This window comes from Argopecten irradians, chromosome 16, assembly GCF_041381155.1.
Source record: "Argopecten irradians isolate NY chromosome 16, Ai_NY, whole genome shotgun sequence".
NCBI classification, from domain to species: Eukaryota; Metazoa; Mollusca; class Bivalvia; order Pectinida; family Pectinidae; genus Argopecten; species Argopecten irradians.
In genome coordinates, this window is record NC_091149.1 from 17768180 (window position 1) to 17792711 (window position 24532).

The 24532-nt window shown below is 32.4% G+C and overlaps 1 protein-coding gene across 1 annotated transcript; it reads right to left on the minus strand.

Moving 5' to 3' along the window:
- Window positions 1–437: 437 nt before the first annotated feature.
- LOC138310601 (uncharacterized) lies at window positions 438–18513 on the minus strand. The gene is made up of 12 exons (XM_069251876.1): window positions 18476–18513; window positions 17869–17930; window positions 15955–16088; window positions 12466–12618; window positions 11651–11697; window positions 8064–11103; window positions 6658–6719; window positions 6080–6213; window positions 5466–5618; window positions 2287–2333; window positions 1503–1558; window positions 438–505 (listed from the first exon to the last, which is right to left on the minus strand). Exons 2-6 carry the CDS (start codon window positions 17919–17921, stop codon window positions 11056–11058), a joined length of 435 nt encoding a protein of 144 aa, XP_069107977.1. The 5' UTR covers window positions 17922–17930; window positions 18476–18513; the 3' UTR covers window positions 438–505; window positions 1503–1558; window positions 2287–2333; window positions 5466–5618; window positions 6080–6213; window positions 6658–6719; window positions 8064–11055.
- Between the last annotated feature and the right edge of the window lie 6019 nt (window positions 18514–24532).

Sequence of the window (24532 nt, forward strand, 5' to 3'; positions counted from 1 at the left end):
CGTGATTTTTCGTCTTTGTTGTATAAGTTGTATAAATACATATTTGTCCCACATGTGTATCTTTTATCGTTATATAGCTATGGCAGAGTGGTTAAGAGGTATCGACATATTACCACAAGCCCTCCGCCAAGTACTGGTCGGTGTTTTTTTCTTCTGGTACTCCGGCTTTCATCCACCAACAAACCTTGCACGTCCTTACATGACCCTGGCTGTTAATAGGACGTTAAACTAATAAACCCATTGGTATATCTTGTAAATTTTAAACTGGACAAGTCTTTGATATTGCAGTTTTTATAAACGCCATGAATTTAAGTTACCATGGTACGGAAATAAAAAAAGGTTCATGGCAAACAATTACTCTGAATGCCTCGGGTGATTTTTGATACCTTGTGCAAAATAATGAATCGAAAGAAAAAAAAAGAAAAAAAAACCTCCAGTGCAATCTCATTATCCATTTATTATACTATACATTAATTGGCATCAGTTGTACGTGTTCGGTGGGATCCTATAAAATGAAGAACGAAATAAATGTAATTTCAAATATTTACAACAACATTTCACAGGTTCCTTTACAATACTATTTCGTTATTTTCGTACTAGATATTCTTATACTGTAATCTACCTTATTTTCGCGTATGCAATATTTCCATATTTACTTTCAACACATCCGTGAATACAAACAATCGATCATTCGTTGATAATTCTTCCGAAGTTCGACTAAGATTTCAAATGATTTTACGGAGAGATATACGTTGGTAGCGATGGTACAGTGGTAATACCAATTTACATATAACATGTTTCTTTGTTTTTGTATAGTCGTAGTTCTACAACAACGGCGACAATAACAAAAACAAAAGAAAGAAAGAAAGAAAGAAAGAACAAAGCAAAAAAAAAAAAAAAAAAAAACTTACTCAACGAAAATTTCATATTTATACAGAATACGTATTATACATTGAGAAATATTTGAATTCGAGTTCTATCTCTTTCGTGAAATTGCGCGGAAATTTATATCTGACGAAAAGAAAGCTGTTTACAGTACATTTCGTTCCTCTTTTGATGCCTGAATATTTAATACCATTCCTGACGACGTGAATACAAAACAAACGACAGGATGTGTAGCTTTATCGTAAAAATACTGTTTGTATTTATGTAGATTTTGCGAATTATAGATCAACCGTAAAGAAATTATGTAGTTTTCGAATTGCAGATCTACCGTAAAGACATAAGGTACATTTTGCGAATTATAGATCAACCGTAAAATACTGTTTGTCTATATGTCTGTGTTATGTACATTTTGAGAAATGTAGCTTTACCGTTAAAATGCCGTTTGTCTAAATGTACATTTTGAGAATTGTAGATCTACTGGAAATAAATTATTGTTTGTATATATGGACATTTTTCGAATTATTGATCTACCGTAAAGAAATAATGATTTGTCTATATATACATTTTGAGAATAGTACATTCACCGTAAAGAAACTATTGTTACTATTGTTTCTTACCTGTGGTTCTACCCAAGTAATAAAAATCCGTAGTGTTTGTAAGCGTCTTCAAGCATCTTAAACATAATAGAACACATAATAAGTTTTTATGATTCAGTGATATAGCACTATAAAAAGGGCAACAGTTCCACTTTACAAGAAGACAAACACGAAATAACGCAGTCTCCCAAAACACGCAACTCGCACTTCACACACGCTACACACTAAATGCATGGGAGGTCGTCCTTACATGACCCTGGCTGTTAATAGGACGTTAAAATAATCAAACAAACAAACAAACTAAGTTGAACAGTAGTATACTAGTATTCGCTACACATTACTGCTGAAAATTAAAATTTTGGGATTACAATATTAAACATCACAACTATAAAGCCCAGAAAACCACAAATTGAATTTTGGTATTTAAACTAACCATTTTGTTTTATTTTCCCATGATATGTGTAAACAAATTATGATAATTGATTATGATTGTTCCGCATTTGTGCTCCAGAAAAGTGTGGACTTTTGGAACTAAAATTTAATTAATATTGAGTGTAATTGTAATGATTTTCAATAATATATATCATACCCGTATAGCATAGATAAAAGCATACCGCGAAAATACGGATATTTCTATTTGTTTTATAATTTATATAATAAATCATTGTCAATCTTTTGCTAAACTGAATTGGTAAATGTCGTGAGAATGGTAAGGTGGTAAGTTGTTTAACTTATGGATGCAGTATAAAGATACATAAACATAAAATATTCTAAATATCAATCAAACATAACTAATGACACTTACCGTTGAATAAAAATTGTCGAATTCGATCCGACTGACCTTATTGTCGCCTAAAATATAAGATGTAAAAATGTTATCCAATTTAATTATTTCGCTGCAAGTACAGTAGACGTTGTATCGGCCATTTCCACAAAATAAATCAACACAAATAATGGATTATATTAAAAATGAACATGCAAAATATTATTCGTGTATAACCACCTGTTTTTCATATTCAATCAATTTCAATTATTTGTGATATTTGTTAATGATCTTTCAGACATAGTGCAGTCAGACGTATACTTATTTTCGGATGATACTAAAATATTCAAGGCTATCCGTGGCAAAGATGATGCTTTAGATCTGCAAAGTGATTTAGATACAATGTCGAAATGGAGTGAAACGTGGCTTCTAAAAATGCACCCAGATAAATGTAAACACATGAGGATACACAAACAGAGAACAAGAAACCAATGTGAGGAAATTATACAATACCAGCTCAATGGAAAAACACTGCAACATATAGACCAAGAAAAAGATATAGGAGTATTTGTAGATTCCACGTTAAGCTTCGACAGCCCTATATCAGAGAAAGTTAAAAAAAAAAAACGATTCCATGTTTGGACTTTTGAGAAGGACTTTTCAGTTTTTAGACATCAAATCATTTATTCCGCTATATCAATGCTTAGTTCGGTCTGATTTGGACTATGCTTGCCCCGTATGGGCGCCTTACCTACAGAAGCATATAGAAATGATAGAAAGTGTCCAAAGAAGAGCGACAAAATGTCTACCAGGAATGTCACATCTAGCATACAGTCAAAGGCTTGAGAAACTGATATTACCAACATTGGCATATAGAAGAATACGAGGAGACATGATAGAACTCTTCAAAATTTTAGATGGAGTATATGACTCCGAATGTTGTAACATTTTATCTTTATGGAAAGATGCAACGGACCGCGAGAGCAGCAGGGGACATAGGAGGAAGCTATTCCATACAAGATCTAACTATGAGATTAGGAGAAACTTTTTTTCACTAAGAGCTACTAAGATATGGAACGATCTACTAGAGAATGTAGTGATGGCGCCAAATATAAACTCCTTCAAAAATGCGTTAGATAAACATTGCAAAGAACAAGAACTCTTATACAACTACAAAGCCTTTATACATCATTAATTTATTATTATTACCGGATAAAAATGTATTAACTGTAAACTTTATATTTTGTCTGAGTCTGATATAGAGGACTTTACATATAAGTCCTGAACCAGAAATAAACTTATCTTATCTTATCTAATCAAGTTTATTCAAGGGCTAAGACAAAATACCTTTCTTGTATGGCCTATCCAGGGGGTTGTCAGAAATAGCAAATATCAATGTTCAATTCTCATGTGTCTACAGATAGTCAATTTAAGTCGGGTTATGAGTATATATTAACATTGACTTGTCACTTAAAACAAATATACCAACCAACCCAAAGCAAAGTTTATATGGGTTTAACTTACACCACCAAAAACGTGACCATTATGACGTCACTAATTTGACTTCAAATTAAGAATATTAAAAATAAATAAAAAAATAAATTCGTGGTACTATGTCTTATATGGCATGGAGTACTGATTGCACTTGCAGCAGAAGAAAAAAAATATTTTATATTATTTTTGTGTTAATGAGACATACATATACACGATTAAACATGAAATATTATTCAAATGAGGAGTATCGTTTGTGCTCGGTCAGTGGTGAAGCATCTTAAAATAGTGATTACGGTAACTAAGAACTACGTCATACATACAACAAAAACCTGATTTGATATACCCATAACATTATATGGATACTACATCCATCTCAAGGTTTTACAACTTAGCACCATTTAACGGTATTTAACTCCTTCTGTTACAGGTTGTGTCATAAAGACTCTCAGACGGTCGTCGAACACTGTCAGATTTATTCAACACATGTTTTGCATACGGGTATTTCCCGTGTAACTGCACTTAAGCAAAATATGAAATAAGTGAACCTAACAATATTAATTCATTGAAGTAAGGTATTACTTCAATCGAACCTATTACTAACACCTTCGTCCATCTTTCATTACATCATTGCTATTTGCTTCACCTGAAGAACTGTTTACTATTCACAACCTCTCCAAACGTCAATACAACCACCAATGCATCTATCTACTTTTTAAGTGTGTTTAAAAAATCCATTCTGGTATCAGTTTCACAAGATTTTTGTACCGTTAAGGAATCCCATAACTTAAAAATATCCATAGAAACCCATTACACATTTTAAGGAAGGCTCCTTAACTTTATTTTTTCCCTTAACTTCTGTAATACTTTTCTAAGGGGATTTTTGTTTTGCTTAAGGAATTCCTTAAAGTTAGAGATGCTACACCACTTAAGATTGGTAATATGTATGTATTAAAAACAGAAGCAAATGAATTAACATTTTTCTTCGGTAACAAAGTGTACTTATTTTACCCTATTACCATTATTGGGAAGTTTGAGATTCTTATCTTACTTCAGTATAAATCAATTAAAAAAGTCCATGACATATGGAATTTGGCAACAAACGCAAAACAAATTAGTTATAAATTATATGTATTTTCGTAGTTAATTAGACATACATATACACGATAAAACATCAATTATTGTTTAAATGATAAAATCTATTGATGTTCTGTCGCCGATGAATAATCTTTTAGGCGTGTTCGTAAAACTGGGCCCTGGTTTTATCGTTTTGGGCTAAATCCTGTCGATGGATGGGTAGACAAGATAAGCAGACAAGCATTAATGGATACAGGGGCTATTATATGTCACTTATGTATCGCAGTTGCCAATTGGTCGAAAAACGTTTACATGTACAAAACATTGTGTCACTAAGCAACTAGTCTTATATAAGTTTTATTTCCAGTTGAGATCCACTGTCTCGGTCAATCAGTAGTCTGGTTTCTTCACTTGGCCTCGTATAAAACCAGTGAAATATATAAACAAATACTACATGACAGAAGTCACCGGATATACTACAGATATGGGATTCAGCCTATGCCATTTATATTGATACATTAATTGTATTTTTGCTATAACTTGCGGAATCCGTTTCAAACTAGTTCAGGGGAATGATGATTTTTATGGAATGATAAGTGAGTGTAAACCCACAGGAACCTAATTTTAATCACGAACAATTTATTTCCACTCACTATTCTTATCCATCATAGAGAACTCTCCGAATATCGTGTCAACTCCCACAAGACCATCACCATCATGGTCCATTTCCTGGAAGAATATTCCCCGAAATTGGTGATGAGCATTTCCGCGGTTTTTATATTCCACTTCAGTGACATATCCATCATCTATCATAAACAGATTGTATAACACGAATTAGTAACCGGACCAACATCACTGTTACGCTTTTAGATATACCAACAGAAATAATCTTTATGATAAAACACACACAAAAAAAAAAAAAAAAAAATGCGATTGTTTTATTATGATTAACGCCATATTAAAATGGTCATTTCAAATGGTAAATTCACCAGGGTCATTTCGATAACTTTAATGGTCAAAGTGGGCAACGTAAGCAGAACGCGACCGTCGTTTTGATTTGTAAGAACTATTAGAAGCAAATGAACGCATTTAGTCTAGATTTAGTTGCCCGACTATTCACTTTAATTATAATGTAGTAATGAATTGGTGAAGGATTAAAAAGAAACGTTAGATAATATATTAATGTTCTGTTAAAACGCAGGGTCATTTAAGGACGCCCTGCTTTTTAAGAGGTGTGATGCAGTAAGATATTTCAAGTCAGACTTACGATCAGCGTCAATGTGTAACCATGCATTGATCAGTTCAGGATCCTCTATGAATGAGTCATTATTCACGTCTACTGCATCGAAGACCGGATTCAAACCCGCCACAATTTGTGCGTGTGTGTAGTTGCCTATCTGCCTAAAAACGTATGTAAACTAATATTAGAAATTTTCAACACGTTTAAACGCTAATAAGTTCACTTTCTTATAAAAGGATGATTTATGCTGGGGAATTTGACTAGGTAGATCCCTGGTGTGACCAAGTAGCTCCATCGTTAGAACATCCGGTCTGTAAATGTTCGTGTTCGAGTCTTGCGGTACGTTTTCTCATCTCCTGTTGCAATAATTTAAACATGACCCTTCTCCTGGTGAGGGCACCACGACAAGGGATTGAAACCAAATGCAATGGATAGCAGCCATAAGGGAAATCTCATGAAAAGCTAGTTCGACAAGCTCTTTTTGCTTAACGTTTAATGACGCAATCCTCTCGGAAATTACCGATTATTTTTTATTTGCACATTACAGTTATATGTCCTTATATCCAAAGGCGGAATACGCTGTATCAAATCATTATATTACTTACCCATATGTTGTGCCCAGGAAAAGGAGAAAGACAAATACACCAGTCACGTACATGATGGAATTCTGTTAAAACGAAATGTTATTTTTCTGTTATCTAAAATTCACTGTATGTTATGTACTCCCTGTAATAGTGACAATCTGGCATTCGGAGACTTTTATTTTTTTTTTATTTTTAGATTTTGATTAATCAGATTCTTATTGATATGTAACCTGGTTGGGATGTTCTTGATCCATGTCTTTGTCGGTATGCTTCAGACATCCGTTATATATCTGTTTTAAATGGGCAATCATCCCACTATTACACCAATATATCACATTCTCTCAGTGCAGTCTTTTACACACGGCAACATATTGCACATAAAAAAGATCGTCTAATAAACTTCCCAATCAGTTCAACAAACCAATCAAAATTGATATGAGATCAAGATTATTCGTACATCAGGGAAAATAAACACAATTTCATTATGATATTTGGTTTATCTCCATCACGTAATGGAACTTAAAGATGCTCCACCGCTGACAAATGGTATTTTTTCACTATCAAAAATAGGAGCAGACGATTTAGTATTTTTCTTCCGTTATAAAAGTTACTAACTTTACATCATTACCACCATTGAAAAGTTTGAGCTTCTACTTTTACTTCAAGTTAAAAATATGAAAAATAATTAATTGCATCCCGAAAAAATTCCGTGGCACTATATCCTATATGGAATGAAGTAATGATTGCGCATGCACCAAAGGCGAAATAAATTATCTTATGCTATTTTTTGTGTTAATTAGGCATATATATACACGATTAAACACCAATTATTGTTCAAATGATGAATATCATTTATGCTCTGTCGGCGGTGCAGCATCTTTAAATCTAACTAACTTTTCCGAGATGGGGTCAAAATATAAGACATTTCCAATTCAAAACCTAGATGCACTACATATACGTAAACAGACGCTTTCTCATTAGTACGTCTCAAAAGTATAAGCATACATTTTTTTCTGATTATGTAAGCATTCTACTAGTGATAAAATTGCATAAAGTGTACAAATAGAACAAAATGATGATAGTACAAAAGTGTACTAAGAGAAAGTATCTTAAAATCCTATTGTAAATGCAGTAAATCTTCACTTAATATTATATTACTAGTTTACGATATGTTTTGTTTGATTTTTTTTACAGTCCCCGAGCCCGAGTATGCGTTCGACCATTTGAATGCAGTACGTAAAAGCTCGGAACTTGATACTATTTGTCATTATTTGGTACCACTTGTCCGCAGGATTCAAATAAAACAGCATACTTTTGCATTTCTATTTACTTCCCTCTAGTACTGTCACTTTAAAAGGACACATCTTTAAAATAAAACAAATAAAATATATCAAACTTTTCCTATTACTCTACGAAATCAAACTTACCTTGAAGCAGTCCCGCAGTGATAATCAAAAGATAATTTGTTCAATTTATATATATCGTTATCTTTGATAGAACATCTGTTTGATTCTCTTCGTACGTGTCTTTAAAAAGACATACATTGTACTGCAAAATGTGAATGTCATATTCGGGAACAAACATACAAGGATCATGTAACCTTATATTGGTTGTTTGGTTAATGTCTTTTATCAATTGTTTGATTAACGCTTTCTATTGATTTGTTGGTAAACGGCTTATATTGATTGGTTGATATCTAATTTTGATTGGTTGATGCCTTATATTGATTGATCAATGTCTTATATTGATTGGTTGATGTCTTATATTGATTGGTTGGTTATTGCCTTATATTGATTTAGTGATTAACGCATTATATGACTTGGTTGAGGAAAGCCTTCATTTGATTGGTTGATTAATACACTATATTGATTAGTTGATTAACGTCTTATATTGATTGGTTGATTAACGCCTTATATTGATTGGTTAGTTAAAGTATCATATTTGTTGGTTGATTTAAACCTTAAATAAATTGGTTGATTAAAGTCTTAATATATTGTTTGGACGACTAACACCTTGTATTTGGTTGACTGATTTAATGCGTTGTATTGAATTGATTGGTTCATTAACGCCGTATATCGATTGATTAATTAACGCCTTAATACATTGATTGTTTAATTAACGCTTTATATTTATTGGTTAATTAACGCCTTATATTGTTTCGTTGATTATGATTACCTTCCTACCAACACTAAATGTCATGCACGGACGTCTTGGCCGATAGTTGCGTTTGACAACTGCCCCAGATGGGATTCAAACTGAAAACCCAGAGGTGGGGGCTTACATCTAATCTGTCTGACCATCTTAACCACTCGGCCGCCGTGATCTCATGTCTTCGGGACATATTACATAAAGTTAATTGGCAAATGACAATATCCAGAAACACTACTACAGAAAGAAAATATATTTGTGTTTTTGAATTGTAAAAAGATTGAAATGCCCGTCTAGACTTATGACGTTTGCCTTGTTACAAGGGTAAAGATAAGCATAAACAATATTTTTTGCAGTTTTTAACAGACTCAAAATGTAGTTCATAAATTCGGTCGACAGACTGGTAAATCAAATTATACATACACACCTCTTGGAAAGGGACAAATAATTAATTAATTGAAACATACATATTTTGTCCCACTAAAGCCACTGTATCCGGGCAAACTGACATGAAAGCGGAAAAGGTCGCTGGAGTATAGGTTATGGATGTAATGTTACGAGATAACGTTTTTATTCATTGTTCATAAAACTAGTGGTTTAAGAATTACTGAAATGCATCTGTAACTTAACATATGTATTATCATAGTAGACAACGTGGTCGTGCATGTATACAATACACTTACATCCGGTTATGACGATCTTAAAGAATGTTAATGTGCAAGGTGATAGAGGTGATATGTTATCAGAGAGGCCGCTCTAAACGGCTCAGCTGATGAGACTTAAAACCTAATAAGTCAGAAACGTATTACCACAGATTCTGAATAGCACATCCCACCCTGTAGTGATTTTGTAGTGAACAAAATTCCTAATTCATATTTTTATGTATATGACTAAAAGATACATCTATGGGTATAAATAAGTTTTTTTTATTTTATAAGTAATCTTCGAAAATGCATGTAGTGTGGTTTTTTTGCAATTACAATTCTAAAAAAAGTTCTGGTAAAAAATGTAATCCAAAGCACAAACCAACTCCAGTGCAATCTCAATATGCATTTATTATACTATACATTAATTGATACCATTGCCCATGTCCATAGGGATCCTATAATATGAAGAGCGAAAAAAAATACATTTCAAATACGTCTTAGCTTTCTTTTGAATAATATCTCGTGACTTTCGTACTAAACATTATTATACTGTAATCCTCTTCATTTTAGCATTTATGCAATATTTCCGTATTTATTTTCAAAATACCCGTGAATACAGATAATCATGCATTTATATAATGTTTAACATGAGTTATTTAAGGCGTATATTTCTATTTTGTTGAGGTTATGAGAGTCTAATGGTAATAAAGCACGTGAGAATTATGTAAGCCGGGTTACAAAAAATAACACGGGTTCCATTATCATTATACCCTCATAACCTCAGCAAAATGAATTTATATTCCTCATATTTACAGTTTTTCACTTAAGTGAGTATTATTTATTCTCGCGACAGATGCATATTTTTTTATAAATAGACCCATACTTTTTCTCCCCCGTTATCGTCAAAGAATTCTATTGAACAGCTGATAGTGTTCGAGTCATCCATATGTTCCCATAAAAATTGGGGTCATGACCCCACGGTGCTGCGCTAGCGACTATTCTCGTAACAAGAGAGTCGCCGCACGTGCTGTAATATCATTATACACTTATAATGATAATACTAGAGAGTATTGTTATTAAGTCCATGTTAGTGCAAACTGTAAATTTTCGTGTGTATTTTATTTCGTAGCTTGAAGCTTTGAAATGATTTCGTAGACAGATATTCGTTGGCACAGTGGTAATACCAATATTATACAATCGTTTCTTTGTTTTGTTTATTCGTGGATCCATAACTATCACAAAAATAACGAACAATTCTACACAACAAAAAATTCATATTTATACAGAATATATATCATACAATGATTCTTTACAGTATTGATACTAGAATTCCTATTAATACAAAACATAAGACAGGAAATGTAGATCTACTCTTAAACTATATGTACATTTGCGAATTTTTAAGCTCAATCGTAAAGAAAATACTGTTTGTCTATATGTAAATTTTGCAAATTGTGGTGTTACCGTAAAAAAATACTGTTTGTCTATATGTACAATTTGCGATGCGAGTTGTAGCTCTACCGTAAAGAAATTAATGTTGGTCTATATGTAGATTTTGCGAATTGTTAATCTGTTAAAAGAAATCATTGCTTTTCTATACTTATTGCGTTTCTTACATATGGTTCTACCCAATTAAGAGAAATCCATAATGTTTGTAAGCGTCTTCCATCATCTAAAAATAATAAAACACATGATTAATTTTAATTTACTACTACTATAATTATATAATTTTTCATGTTTAAAATTCGCTACACATATTGCTGAAATTTTAAATCTTTGTATTGCAGTATATAAACACCACAGTCTTGCACAATTTTGCAAACCTGGATTGGTTAATGCAGTGAGGATGGTAAGCCTACCCGATAATATGTTTAAGAATATGTAAATGGAATATGAATACCTCATTTATTTTGTATAAGTCCCCAAAGCAGTCTCAAATGAAAAAAAAAGTATTTTTGTACTTAAGTAAAACTAATTAAATTTACATAAACTTAAAATATTCTAAATATCAATCAAACGTTGCTAATGATTCTGTATTTTCATATTACAGAGTTATCTGCCCTTGCGGGTAAGTATTGGTTGTGACGTCATGTTTTGCGAGTGTTACGTCATACTTTTCGGAGAAAAACGACGTGAATTGCGCTCACAAAATAATGACGTAACAATCGATACCTATCCGCAAGGGAGCTAACTGTGATATGCAAAGACGAAATACTTACCGTTGCATAAAAATTGTCGAATTCCAGCCTGCTAACCCTATTGTCGTCTGAAATATAAGATGTAGAAATATTATCCAATTGAATTAAACAGAATGAATCAAAACAAATAACATATTATATTAAAATAATTATGCCAAATGTTATACATTTTTAACATATGTGGGTTTTGTCAATTTTGGAACATTTTCAAATTTATCTAGATTTAATCACGACAAAAAACGGGACTTCCCTCCAGGCTTTAATATTAGTGATACATTAGCGAGCAAACGATCTCTTTAATCACTTCTTTTTGCTTCATTTTCCATTCACAACCTCTTCAAACGCCAATAAAACATTAACCGTTTTGAATGCATCTCTACTTTTTCGTGTCATAACTATGTTATACGTGTTATATCAATCAGAGCCCAATTTCACGAATGTTCCTTACCGTTAAGGAATCCCTTAACTTTAAATTCTCCATAGAAAAACATTACATATATAATATAAGGAAGGCTCCTTAACTTACAGATTTTCCTTAACTTTTGTAATGCTTTCCCAAGGGGAATTCAAAGTTAAGGCATTCCTTATGTTCGTGAAATTAGACGCTCGTTTTAAAGTTTGGGATTTGCCGATTGGTGGACTGTTAAACGCAAACGGACTGTTATTAGGTGTACATTAGGGCGTACAATCCTATCATAACTCACTCATGCATCGCAGTTGCCGATTGGTCTACAGATGTCACATGTGTGAGAGAAAAATTACATTGTATCAATAAGCAACAAGTCTTATTTTTACTGCAAAAATGTAATAAACGCCAATAACTTATTTTCAATCACCATTTGTGTCCATCATGGCGTACTCCCCGTATATAGTGTCAAGTCCTATAAAGCCATCGCCATCACGGTCCATTTCCTGGAAGACTATCGCCCAGAATTCACGTTTGGCGTTAGCGCTGTTTTTATATTCTGCTTCAGTGACATATCCATCATCTGTCATAAACAAAATTCAGAGACATATCCATCATCTGTCATAAACAAAATTCAATGACATCTCCATCATCTATCATAAACAAAATTCAATGACATATCCATCATCTGTCATAAACACACTTCAGTGACATCTCCATCATCTGTCATAAAATTCAGAGGCATATCCATCATCTGTCATAAACACAATCCAGTGACATATCCGTCATCTGTCATAAACAAAATTCAGTGACATCTTCATCATCTGTCATAAACAAAATTCAGTGACATCTCCATCATCTGTCATAAACAAAATTCAGTGACATATCCATCATCTGTCATAAACAAAATTCAGTGACATATCCATCATCTGTCATAAACACAATTCAGTGACATATCCATCATCTGTCATAAACACAATTCAGTGACATATCCATCATCTGTCATAAACAAAATTCAGTGACATCTCCATCATCTATCATAAACAAAATTCAGTGACATGTCCATCATGTGTCATAAACTAAACAAATTCAGAGACATATCATCATCTGTCATAAACAAAATTCAATGACATCTCCATCATCTACATAAACAAAATTCATGACATATCCATCATCTGTCATAAACACACTTCAGTGACATCCATCATCTGTCATAAAAATTCAGACATATCCATCATCTGTCATAAACACAATTCAATGACATATCCATCATCTGTCATAAACAAATTCAGTGACATTCCATCATCTGTCATAAACAAAATTCGTGACATATCCACCATCTGTCATATACAAAATTCAGTGACATATCCATCATCTGTCATAAACACAATTCGTGACATATCCATCATCTGTCAAAAAATTCAGAGTGACATATCACATCTGCATAACAAATTCAGTGACATATCCATCATAACAAATCACATATTCATCTGTCATAAACAAAATTCATATCTCATCTGTCATAAACAAAATTCAATGACAGTCCATCATCTGTCATACACAATTCAGTGACATCCATCATTTGTCATAAAATTTAGAGACATATCCATCATCTGTCATAAACAAAATTCATGACATGATCCATATCAACAAAATCAATGACATATCTCATCTGTCATAAACAAAATTCAGTGACATCTCCATCATCTGTCATAAACAAAATTCGTGACATATCCATCATCTGTCATAAACAAATTCAGTGACATATCCATCATCTGTCATAAACAAAATTCAGTGACATATCCATCATCTGTCATAAATTCAGAGCATATCCATCATCTGTCATAAACAAAATTCAGTGACATATCCATCATCTGTCATAAACAAAATTCAGTGACATCTCATCATCTGTCATAAACAAAATTCAGAGACATATCATCATCTGTCATAAACAAAATTCAATGACATGTCCATCATCTGTCATAAAAACTTCAGTGACATCTCCATAAATTCAGAGGCATAACCACATCTGTCATAAACAAATTCAGTGACATATCCATCATCTGTCATAAACAAAATTCAGAGACATACCTTTCATCTGTCATAACAAAATTCATGACATGTCCATCATCTGTCATACACAATTCAGTGACATCTCCATCATCTGTCATAAAAAATTCAGAGACATATCCATCATCTGTCATAAACACTCAGTGACATATCCATCATCTGTCATAACAAAATTCAGTGACATTTCCATCATCTGTCATAACAAAATTCAGTGACATATCCATCATCTGATATACACAAAATTCGGTGACATATCCATCATCTGTCATAAACACAATTTAGAGATATGTCCATCAACTGTCATAACAAATTCAGTGACATCTCCATCATCTGTCATAAACACAAATTCAGTGACATCTCCATCATCTGTCATAACACATCTTTATAAACAGACATATCACCATACAAATTTTCATAAACAGTGTTATGTATCACACATGACAACATCACTGCAAATTTGAATAATCATCATCACTCTGTCATAACAAATTCAGTGACAATCCATATCTATCATAAAAAAATCAGAGACATATCCATCATCTGTCATAAACAAAATTAGTGACATCCATGACATATCCACCATCTTTCATAAACAGGTTATGTAACATCAACATCACTGCTTTGCTTTTTAATATACCAACAGGAACAAGTTCATTGATCAAACAGATGCATGTTTTAGATGTTGTCCAGAGTATTTTTCCACGTCCTATTCACATCCGGGGTGCGTAGCGTGTTACACAAAACGAATATACCGCAGTCTCCCAAAACACGCACCGCACACTTCATACACGCTACATACTGCAAACATGGGATGTCGCTCTTATCTTAACTTTGCTGATAGTTAATTATAATTAATATATCAAACAAACAAATGCAGACTGTGTGTTTTGGAAAATACGATATGTGTATGTCCCTCATGTTATAATTTAAACTCTTGCCCTTTTAATTTTGATATTAAACAGAAGCTTACTGCTTTGCGACATCGAACTGCACAACACATATGGTTCCTCGGGATTAGTAAATAAATCAAGGACGTTATAATCTTGTAAGTGGTAAAAACGTATGTATATTGAACAAATATTTGAGAAATTGAAGATGTCAATACATCATATGAAATAGTGTATTCTTTAAAATCCAATAATAACATAAAGCCCTATATAATACTAGACAAGAGTTTTCCAATTGGAAGGAGATATAACACAAATATAGCACAAAGTATACAGACATTTACACCCTGCAACACATTGTAAACACGGTCTTGAATACCTTAATAATTCAATTTTGCTTGTTACGAGCATTTTCATTGGCTTAAAAATTTACTTTAACAACCCATAAAGGAAAAAATGGCGTCGCCGTTTATAACGTTGCTTCTGATTGGCTGAGATGACGGCGTAATGATTTCATAGACAAAAGAGTCCCAAAATGAATTTTGAATATTGAAGAGATTATCTTTAGTAAATTGAATTATAAGGATTAATTTGAATATATTTTTTATGTTATGGAGATATAACACAAAAATCTGAGTGTACCACCATCATAAACCGCTTCGCGGTTTATTTAGAGTACACTCAGGTGTTTGTGTTATATCTCCATAACATAAAAAATCTATTCAAGTTAATTCTTAAATAACTTCACCAAACCACGACACTTTATAGAACAAACATGTCAATGATGAGCATTCAGTAGTTATCTTGGATATGTTTAATTTAAAATGGAATAAATGAGAATTTTTTTTAATAGAAACGTATTTTGGTTGGTTGGTTAATTATATGTTTCATATATATGTGGTTTGATGCAAGCGTGAGGCAGTATATGTTTTGGAAGACTGTAGTAAGATACATTAACTTACGATCGGCATCAACGCGTAACCATGCATTGGTCAGCTCCGAATCCTCTATAAAGGAGTCATTATTCATGTCTACTACATCGAAGATTGGATTCATACCCGCCACAATCTGGGCATGTGTGTAGTTGCCTATATCCCTACAAACGTATGTAAAATATGATTAGACATTGTGCACACTTTTAAGCAGGCAATGACAATTTAGGTAAGTATATCCGTAAATTAATCAGTAAAAACGATCATTCAAATGTGCATGTATCATTTTAAACTAAGGTCACTTTTTAATAAAAGAATATTTTTTTATGAAATTCTGTTACAATCCATGCCAGAATTCTATGACTACAAATGTGGTAGCGATTTGAACAAAATGTGACGGAAGGACGACGGACGCCGCACCATGCCATAACAAAAGCAAAATAGTAAAATAATCTAAAGCTTCCATTTGTTATACTAAAATATCGAATGTGAATTTAGACCACTGCGTATGTTTGGTCGTGTAAAATCTATTTACTGCACAATAGACGTGCATCACACGATTTTGGTATCATTCCAAAATCATTTTCAGTTATTTTGTTTCATAAACACTAACACAGGAAAATGTATTTTAAATAAACAAGTTAAGTTGGGAAATTATTAAAGAAAATCTTTAAAATGCATGCATTAAAAAAAAACATTTTTTTTAAATAGTGAGTTTTCTTTGCGTTTTCAAATTATTTATAGGCAAATTTTATCACATTGACCTTGTCTTCTAGAGTAAATGCTTGAAGCGGGAAATTCAAATGTTCAATCATATCTAAAATATTTTACTGTGAAAGAAATTGAAATTGACAATGATATTCCATTGGTCATCAGGCCAAACAAAAATATATGTCTGTTAAGGGTTAAAACAAAAATATATGTCTGTTTAGGGTTACTCGACCGACCTTAATGTTTTACACCCGACCCTAATGGGTTTTTTTCTCCACTTTTCTACGAAAAAATAACATTAAAAGTCGCGATTTCGATCTCAGACTCCGGATCCGGTTCCGGCCATTAATTAAGAGTGAAAGACACTAAAAACACACGCCGACCTAACGAACCTAGTTTTTTGCCAATATAACCCTAAACAGACATATTGTTTTTTTGGTCATAATAAGGCCAATTTAATGTTGAAGTAGTTTCAATAGATGTTTTACAAATACAGAATACTTGGTTGAATGTAGGATTTTAAATTAAGGTTCTAAGCAAAACACTTTATCAAAATTGATAAAAAAAATCTGGAAAGGCGGGTACGTTTTACAATGGACAGAATTCGATGGGGAAAATAAACTATTAAACTGTTAAATTTGTTTTTGTGTCTATTTGTTGACAGAAGCATGCCGTTGATTTTACTTTTGGTGTTATAGATATGAATTTTCGACGTTTTGTTTTCGGCGATGTGAAAAAATTTCGTATCGACCTGATCCAACCTTAAAGACAAAGTATCCAATCAAATCATCATGATGTAGACTATTTCGGATCTCTGTGATATTTCTCAATGCGTTTATCCAATTGGTTTATACGATATTGAAATTGAAAGTTTTATTCGCTGTGCAACTTATCATCACAAGAGACCATATCGAACACTGATATCCGGAATGAAAACCCGGATGACGTGATACATTACTGTGACATTAGTGGGTCAACAATTTTGCGATAAAGCAAAGAGAGTGCATAGTAATTATATATTATTTATTGTAATTTAAAGGTCAATTTCAAAAATGGAATCATCTCGAAAATAGCTTGCTATTCTTTATTTGCATAATACAGTTATCTGTCTTTGCGGGCAGGCATTGATTTTGACGTCATGCGTGAGGTCACAATGGATACCTACTCGCAAGGGGGCTAACTCTGTAATATGCAAAGACAGAATACGTTGTATTAAATCATTATATTACTTACGCATATGTTGTGCCAAGAAAAAGGAGAAAGACAGATACACCAGTCACGTACATGATGGAAATCTGGTAAAACAAAATATTTTTTTCTGATATTTACTGTCTAATGAATGTGGTTTGTTTGTTTGTTTGTTTGTTTTCCCATAGCAAAATGACAATATGCCCATTTTGAGAAGTTTCTTTTTTTTTTTGAAATTTTGATTAACTCAAATAATCTACATGTAACCGGGGTCGAACAAGTATAAAAACGTACCAGAATATATGGCACCTTTTTCTAAATTTGTAAGCATTCCACTAGTGATAAAATTACATAAAGTAAACAAATACAATAAATCGATGAAATAAAAAAGTGTTGTTTGATTTTTGGTACAGTCCCACAATACGCATAAGTCCATATGAATGTAGAACATAAAAGCTCAGAACTTGATATGTCTATTGGTCAACCTTCTAATGGTTATTATTTTGTACCACCTGTCCGCCGTTTCTAACGAAAACAACTTACTTTGACATTTCTATTTAATTTCCGCAAGTACTGTCAATTGAAAAGAGTTTAAAATATAACAATAAAGACCTCTTGAAATGTTCATATTACTCTCTGAAATCACACTTACCTTAAAGCAGTCCCGCAAGGATAATCAAAGGATAATTTGTTCAATTTATATATATATCGTTATCTTTGATAGAACATCTGTTTGATTCCCTTAGTACGTGTCTCTGGCATGACATATAATGTATTATGAAATGTGAACATCCATCATTATCGAGAATATATTTTAATAAGAGTATTTTTTATGAATATAAATTAAATATTATTTCAAGAATAGCACATCCCACTAAGAATATGACGCATGTATTAGTAACCAAAAGACCTAATTTATATTGTTAGGTATAGGATTGAAATGCTCATTTATGTATACCAATATAATTGTTTTAATTAAAATAACTTGTATTTTGATTCGGAAGCGTATCTTATGTGAGATTCATAACATGCTATTTTAATTGCAGTTATTATAATTTTGTCATTGGCTGAATTGTAAATATTCAATTTATCAACTTGTTTTACCAATTTTAAATTTTGGTGAAAATAATAAAAGATTTCCTTTTTTGCATCTTTGTTGACGCCATTTTTCTCCTTTATGTTATGTGACCTGTTGATTTCATAATCAGTGGGTTATGATTAATAAGGAAAGTGCATTCGTTAGTTTGTTTTAGAACAAGTACACCGTATCAGGCTCCCGAACTAGGTGATTTCATACAGATGTACTGAAGACAGTCCAAAGGCCAACAATCCCTTGATTTGCAGCTACGGAAATTCATCATCATTTGTATGATTTTTGAACTTTATAATGATCATAAATGCAATATAAAAGAGAATTAACATTTAATGATTTGTGTTGGCATCTAAATCCGTAGATATATTTTTATAAGCAAAATAATTGGGTTATCAGTTTTAAAGGCTGACCTATTAAAATTAATTAGCTTTCCAAAAAACTTGTTTTTTATTTAGTCTAAATGGAATAAAGATAGCATCCAATAATATGTCAAATCGTTCAAGAAGGTTTTGAAGCAGATTATATTCCCAAAACAAATGCATGATAGATTCTCTCTCTGAGTTACATAAATTACAAAAAGGATTGTCTGGCAATTTAACTTTGAACAGAAAAGAGTTCGTAGTTAAGATATGTTGCGAGATTCTTAATTGTAACCACTGTAGTCTTGGTTTTATTTTTTGAGATTTTAAAGGGAAGAGTATAAATGTTAAACCAATCATTCTCGTGTAATTAAAAAATATCAGTCAATTTGTCTTTACGTTTGGAAGTGACGTCTATTCCCGCAATCAACAATTCATTAGCCTTTGAGTCTTTGGTATTATTATATAATATTGCAATGCTGTTTTTATAGAATTGGTAGGTTAGGTTTATATTCTCTGTCATTAAAAGTATGTAAAACATTTCCTTACAGTGGTAATTATTTCATTATATTTGAGAGTGTCAGTGCTTATATTATATTTTTGAACAAACTCATTAAAAGAGAGTAAAGTGATAGCAGATATATACATATATACCTTTTCCATACCATTGAGATTATATTTTTATTATGCCAAACTGGTGTTAGCAAGAGTGACATCCCTTTCACCACCTTCATGTTATCTGAACTATCCAATTTTATCCACACATTTAGTACATCTTTCCAAAAGGTATTACTAATATTTCCTTGACTTTATCTATATAATTACCTCCAATGTTCAAAAGCTTATTTAGATCTACAGACTTCCCTAAAAGTGTTTTCCATTTCCCACAAAATTGATAAAGACGCTTAATCCATCGAAGTTTTAGAAGTCAACAAAATCTTTGATATTAATTAATTAATATTACATCTCCTTTGATTTTATCTATTATGCTGTGCCACAAAAATTCAAATAAAATCGAGGTTTTTTTCATCACTTTAATCCATGGATTTTGTTGTGAAATAAATAAATGGTTTAAAAGTGAAATCATTAGTTATTTGATCAGATGGACTTTTACTATTGGAGTTAGATTCCGTCTATTCCTAGCTTTAACAGTATTTTTAAATTTCACTATCTTTATTTCAAAATTCAATTTTATCATATAAATCCACGCAAAATATATTCCTTATAGTGTAAATGTTTCTTTTCTCCATTTTAGATTTAACTCTGGTAAAATTTGTCTTGACTATATTTTTTACTTCCAATCCATACTATTTCAGTCTTATCAATATTTATTTTTAAACCCGAGATTAATGCAAAACTTTTTAACTCATTTATTGATTCAGTGATTTCTTTGTACCATCTAATGTAAGATAAGTTCCGATAATAAAATATCTGTGTTATCAATTTCTAATCATTTGATGGATTTGTTGTTTCTGAACCGAATTGCCAGGACTTCCGCACATAAAATAACAATGTATGGTGAAACTGGATCCCCTTTTCTTCAGCCTCTCTGTATTCTAAAAAATGGTGAAAAATTCACTCCTTGGTTAACAGAAGCCCCTACGTTATCACTAAAAAGTTTAATCCAATTCAATCTAATAGAATTTCTAAAACCGAAAAAATGCATTTCTTTTTCTATGAATTCCCATGAAACCGAATCAAAAGCTTTTTTCAAATCAAAGTCTATCGTTAGAACTATACATGGAATGTCATTGTCCTCAGTATATTGCATAACATCGTATAATATTCTAGTGTTTTCCCCCATTTATCGACCATATATAAATCCCGATTGGTTCCTATCAATGATCTTGTCTAACACTGGTATTAATCTATTTGCAATTACCCCAGACCCAATGTTATAAACAATATTTAATAAAGTTATTGGCCTCCATTTTTATATACTGACGAGGTTTGTCTTTCTTCGGAATACAAGTTATTACTCCATGTCGTTGTGTGACAAATAGCTCCCTCGCCTTATGTACCCATAATTTAAAGAACGAACAATAAAACGACCCAATGTTTCCAAAAATATTTAAAACATTCAACTGTTTACCCATCAACATGGACTTTTATAGTTCTTCATATTTCTCAATATTTTAGAAGCTTTATCTATTGTAAAAAATCCTTCTAATTTTTCAGCATCCGAAATATTGAGTTTTGGAATGTTTTCAAATTCAAGAAAATTTTCAGGATTTACATCATATAAGTTATTATCTGTTTTCAAGAGATTTTCGTAAAAGCACTTATTATTTTAATGTAAAATTTCTCCTTATTTTGTTATTATACCACAGTTTTCTTATTGAAGTTTTGGAATAATTTCTGATGTAAAGTTTCTGTTTTCGAGATTGAAAAAAAATAATTAGTTGGTTTTTCCCTTTCATCTTCCCATTTTGCCCTGGAACTAATAATGCTACCTTTTATCTTTTTTCAGTCTAATTTCTTCTAATTCTTCTTTCTTCTGTTCGATTTCTATCAAAATTAGAATAGTTTGGCTTTCTAACTCAAATATGGGTGTTCGGAGATCAATTTCCTTTTTTTTATTTGGTTCTGTAATTTTTCCTTATATGCAGCATTTGGTATTGTTTTACCCCTTGATATGCATCGAATTCAGGGGATTTAAAATTTCGATTTCTCTAGGGACAATTTTGGATTTATTTATACCATTTGCAATTTCATCCAACAAGTCAATGGGAATTAGATGAAATTCTGAAATATTGTTGAAACAACACGAACGTAGGTGTGAATTACAGTGTAAATGATTTTGAAATTTAAAATCAAAAGTGTTGTACAAAAATAACAAGGTTTCAGAAAGCGGAAATTATAGCTAATGCGAGTTAATGCTGTAGATAAGTGTTAAAATCAAAAGTGGTGTACAAAAACAACAAGGTTTCAGAAAGCGGAAATTATAGCTGATGCGAGTTAATGCTGTAGATATACCTGTAAGTGTTAAATAGTGAATTTATAATAAAGAGGAAAAACTCTAGGTTATATACAGGAAATTTGTGGATATGTTTAATTCCGCATCAATAGATGATAAAATTTTCTTTATAATCATTGTGGGAGATTTTTTCGTAATTTGGATTGAAAAATAATGGAAAATTCCGGCAGGTTGTGTGTTATGTGTTAACATAATTATGGAATTATGCTCGGAGACAAATACTCACCCGTATTGTGTAACTTTTCCATATGCTACCTTTTACTGTCTCATAAGTATCAGTCTTATATTAGAGTCACATATAAGACAGTCACTGGTAATGATCCGATAATCTGGGAGTTAAAGTTAAGAAAACAATATATGATACCAGAATTGTGTTTTAAGAGTGCATAAATTGTTCATTTGTTGAAAAGACCAAGTTTAGTGACGCTTCTCGGTGGTAATGTTTTGTGGGCAGTCTCAATCGGACATGACCTGGCCCGATACCAAGAGGTGTCGGCGAGTTCCATTTCATCAACATGTTAAACGGTTAAGTTCATATAGCGTGCACGTGGTGCATTGCGAACAAAAAGGTAGGGTGGTGAAAAAGGTCATGATTGTAATTATGGAGTGGAGGGAAAAGGTCGTGATTGTAATTATGGAGTGGTGAAAAAGGTTTGGATTGTAATTATGGAGTGGTGAAAAGGTCGTGATTGTAATTATGGAGATTGTAATTATGGAGTGGTGAAAAAAGGTCGTGATTGTAATTACGGCGTGGTAAAAAAGACGTGATTTTGATTGCGGTGTTGTGATAATAGTCATTCTTGTAAATTACCGTGTGGTAAATCAAGAAGCCCTCGGGCCTTAACGGTCACCTGGGTTCGTTTAGAATGAAATAAAGACATATAAACAATAATGTACTTGCCCTTGAAGTCGGTCAGTGACTTTATAAATTTGAATTTTTAATCTCTGAAGAGTATTTGCTTCCATCATACCTGTAAAGTCATTTTCACCCTGTTTTGCCCCGCCCCCTGGTCCCACAGGGGTCAGCGAGGACTGATACATGTATGATGTTAAAAAATACTATGTCTCAGGCTAATAATTCTAATCAAGTTTGACTCATCTCCTATGAATATTGAGCAAATAATGTTCATAAATCTGTTTTTTCATATATAAACTAAAGTAAACTTGACCATCTCCCAATGGGGAAACGTGAGACCCTAGGGGCATATAATTCACAATTTTCATAAAACACATTAAGACCTTTCCATGTATAAGGAATATTTGATTCTACCATTTCCAAAATTTTATATTTGTGAAGTTTTAGCCTATTTGACCTTTTTTGCCCCGCCCTTTTATAAAAATTAAGCTCCCTGGGGGTCATTCATGGAAAATTTGTTAATAAGATTCAATGGCCATCTCATACTGATAATTCTAACATTATCTGACTCATTTTACAAATGACCAAACAATGCTCAAAAATGTGTTTTCCCAATATAAATTATTATAATAGTAAACTTAAACCCCTCCCCAAGGGAAAACGGGAGACTTCAGGGTCATATAATTCACAATTAATGAAGAGGACCTTAAGATCTTTTTATCTATGAAGAGTATTTAATTCCACTACATCTGTAAGTGGAAAAGAAGATTTTTTGCAATTTTAGTGAATTTTACACCTTTTGGTCCCTCCCACAGCCCCCTGGGGGTGGGTGGGGTGGGGACCATATGATTTATATTTTTGATTAGCCTTATGCCTTAGAAGGTTTGTGCAAAATTTCATTAAAATTGCTTCAGCTGTTTTGGCAATGAAGTCGAAAATTGTAAATTGTTTACGAACATACGAAGCACGACGGACGATGCACGACGAGAAACAAAAGGCGATTAGAATAGGTCACTTGAAACTTCGTCTCATGTTACCTAAAAAGTTGTGACTGTAATTATGGTGTGGTGAAAAAGGTCATGATTGTCATTATGGAGTGGTGAAAAAGGTCGTGATTGTAATTATGGAGTGGTGAAAAAGGTCGTGATTGTAATTATGGAGTGGTGAAAAAGGTCGTGATTGTAATTATGGAGTGGTGAAAAAGGTCGTGATTGTAATTATGGAGTGGTGAAAAAGGTCGTGATTGTAATTATGGAGTGGTGAAAAAGGTCGTGATTGTAATTATGGTGGAGTGGTGAAAAAGGTCGTGATTGTAATTATGGAAGGTGATTGAAAAGGTCTGATTGTAATTATGGAGTGGTGAAAAAGGTCGTGATTGTAATTATGGAGTGGTGAAAAAAGGTCGTGATTGTAATTATGGAGTG

Excerpts from the sequence above, each read along its gene's own strand:
- LOC138310601 (XM_069251876.1), bottom strand. The coding sequence starts at position 17,921 with ATGTACGTGACTGGTGTATCTGTCTTTCTCCTTTTTCTTGGCACAACA. Across the intron at positions 11,698-12,465 it reads CGCCATGATGGACACAAATG|ACGACAATAGGGTTAGCAGG; the intron begins GTGATTGAAAAT and ends CTTATATTTCAG. Across the intron at positions 11,104-11,650 it reads TCGACAATTTTTATGCAACG|ATGATGGAAGACGCTTACAA; the intron begins GTAAGTATTTCG and ends TATTATTTTTAG.